At 42.7% G+C, this 2,588-nt stretch overlaps 1 gene segment (V, D, J or C); it reads right to left on the bottom strand.

The window, feature by feature from the left end:
• Positions 1-1,388: 1,388 nt before the first annotated feature.
• Positions 1,389-1,889, bottom strand: LOC132656341 (T-cell receptor alpha chain V region CTL-F3-like). The segment is given in 2 exon segments: positions 1,389-1,723; positions 1,838-1,889. Coding segments are annotated over 2 exon segments (387 nt in total).
• Positions 1,890-2,588: the final 699 nt, after the last annotated feature.

Raw genomic sequence — 2,588 nt, forward strand, 5'->3', positions numbered from 1 at the left:
CATAAAAGGGATTCTATTCTATGCTATGCCATTATAAGTAGTTTTGGGGGTTTAGAAAAGCAATTTGACGTCTCATCATTCTCCTTAACCGATAATAGAATGTGTAATTTTTTTTCTGATCTTTGTATATACAAACATGAGTCTTCTTTGAAAGACATTGTGGGTTTTCTCTTATTATTATTTCAGCTCTTTATTTATTACAGAGAGATAAGTGTAAGTCGTAGAGCTTTTTACTTTAAACCAGCATTTTGTTTACAGAATTGAGATGAATCAAAAACCTTGGCCTCCTTTCTCATGTTTCAGAAAAATTATGAGAGAACCCAACTCTAATCCCAGGTGAGTGTGTCCACCACACCATTGGGATTGAAGCACAGCACAATGGCAAACAAGAATAGACTTTAAGGGGAAGGGATTTTTGGACAGAGACTTTCATGACCTGGCTGTTACATACAACGTGTGTAAGAAAAGGTGGAAGAACCTTTGAAAGAAATGGAAATGCCATTCTGGGCATGATCTTCAGACCTACAACAGCTGTATAGCTTCAGTAAGTGAAGGCTGTCAGGGAGCATGGTGGTTTGAATGAGAATGACCTCCATAGGCTACTATATGGGAATGTTTGGCTCTCGGTTTGTGTTCTATTTAGGAAGGATCAGGATGTGTGGCCTTGTGGAGAGGAGGTGTGTCACTGGTGCTGGACTTTGGAACCTCAAAGCCAAAGCTAGGCCCAGCTTCACTCTCTCTTTTCCTCTTGCTTGTACTCAGATGTAAGCTCTTAGCTACTACTCCAGGGTCATGCCAGCCTGCCTGCCTGCTGCTGCACTCCCTACCATGATAATAACCCTCTGAAACTGTGGTCAAGCCTCCAATGAAATGCTTTCTTTCATAAGTTGTCTTGATCATCCATGGTATCTCTTCAAAGCAATAGACAAGTAACTAAGAGTAGAGGTTGGGGAACACTCTGTAACATGGACCAAGGTGAGTTATATTCTAAATAATTTATAGAATGAGACTGAAGCCCAATTTTAATGACTAGAGTCTAGATTTCTTATTTAAATCGTAAATTTGTGGGGTAATAACAGAAGATTGCTGGAGAATTTAAGTCCCTAGGTTTTGTGAGACATCTTGGTAAAGACAAAGCCTATGTCAGGGTTTTAATGGAGAAGTTTGCTATTAAGACTTCCAGTTAGGGAGAAAACATCATTTCAAGGGATCATAGCCTGGGTTGTCTCTAGCACTGACTTCCATCCTGTCAGTGAGAATTTCCACAGATTCCTAGGTTTCTAGATATTTGACCTGAGACTTGTTGCTGTTTTTCAGGAAGCTGGTGAGAGCACTTGGAGAAAGCACACAGCCTCCCTCACAGGGCTGCTCCCCTAGGCCTCCTGCACCTATGGTTTGTGTGCAGCTTCCCCTGCACTCTCCCTCACTGTGTCACTCACAGCACAGTAGTACAGGGCAGAGTCTGACAGCTGCACTGAGGACGCCTGCAGGTGGAAGGAGCTGCTGCTCTTGTGGAGAGTGGCGTGGAACCCTCGGTGCTCTGTCCTCTTGTCTGTGATGCTCTTCAGGAGTAGCTGAGGGGCTTCGTTGAGATATTGCACATACCAGAAGAGGAAAGTATTTGTGTAAGTAGTCTGATAGGTGCAGTTTAGCATCACAGGCATCCCCTCTGTGACAGTGACCAAGCCTTCTGTTTGGGTCACTGAGTCTCCATTGCTCCTTCCTAAAAAACAAACAAACAAGGAGGAATTACTATTCTATGTGAGGAGGAAGGTTAAAGACTGCCATAGTTGTAAGACAAAGACATCATTAACACTCAGGGTAAAATGTAACTTACTGAGCATGAAGAGGAGCACAAGAGCTGAGCAGGTGACAGGAAGCATGTTCATAGAAGAAATGACACTTGGTCCTTGAGTGCATCAACCTCACAGGGCAAGTCTTCAGCAGGACCTCATCCAACCCCTCACTCATGGACAAGGACCTTTGTCTGCACAGTGAGTCTGTCATGTTAAGCCATCTGAAGGAGATGTAACCCACATCTAAGGAAGCAGCGCCCTCTGCTGATTTCCCTTCAACCTGCACCACAGGTGGCTGCACAAGTCATTGTGAAGAAACTTGAAAGCTCACCCTAAGCAGACAGGTCTCTAGTTGACACCTGTGTTACTGAACCACCTGTATCCTATGGTATTTAATGTGGTGAGTGTAAATAAAAGTGTACACACACCCATACCTCTTATAAAATTCATCCATTTTTCTCTTTTTATTAGTTCTTAGAGAATGTTGTGCAGTGAACGATTATTATACTCATCTGTTCCCTCCAGTTCTGACAAATACACCCAACTTCCCTACCAACAACATTTTGTGGCCTCTCTTTTTAAAATAAGGCGCATAATTTTTTGCGTTTCAGGCTGTTCTTCCCATATACTCTTAGCTTTGTTCCTTCAGTAGAGGATGGTCTATGAACCAGGGAAAATTTTATGTGTTAATGTTTTGTCAGCTTCACACAAACTACAGTCAGCTTGTATGAGGGAACCCAAAAAAAGTATTTTCTTCCTTCAGCTTAGCCTCTGGGCATCTTTGTAGATGAT

This window comes from Meriones unguiculatus, chromosome 9 (assembly GCF_030254825.1).
Source record: "Meriones unguiculatus strain TT.TT164.6M chromosome 9, Bangor_MerUng_6.1, whole genome shotgun sequence".
In the NCBI taxonomy this organism is placed as follows: domain Eukaryota; kingdom Metazoa; phylum Chordata; class Mammalia; order Rodentia; family Muridae; genus Meriones; species Meriones unguiculatus.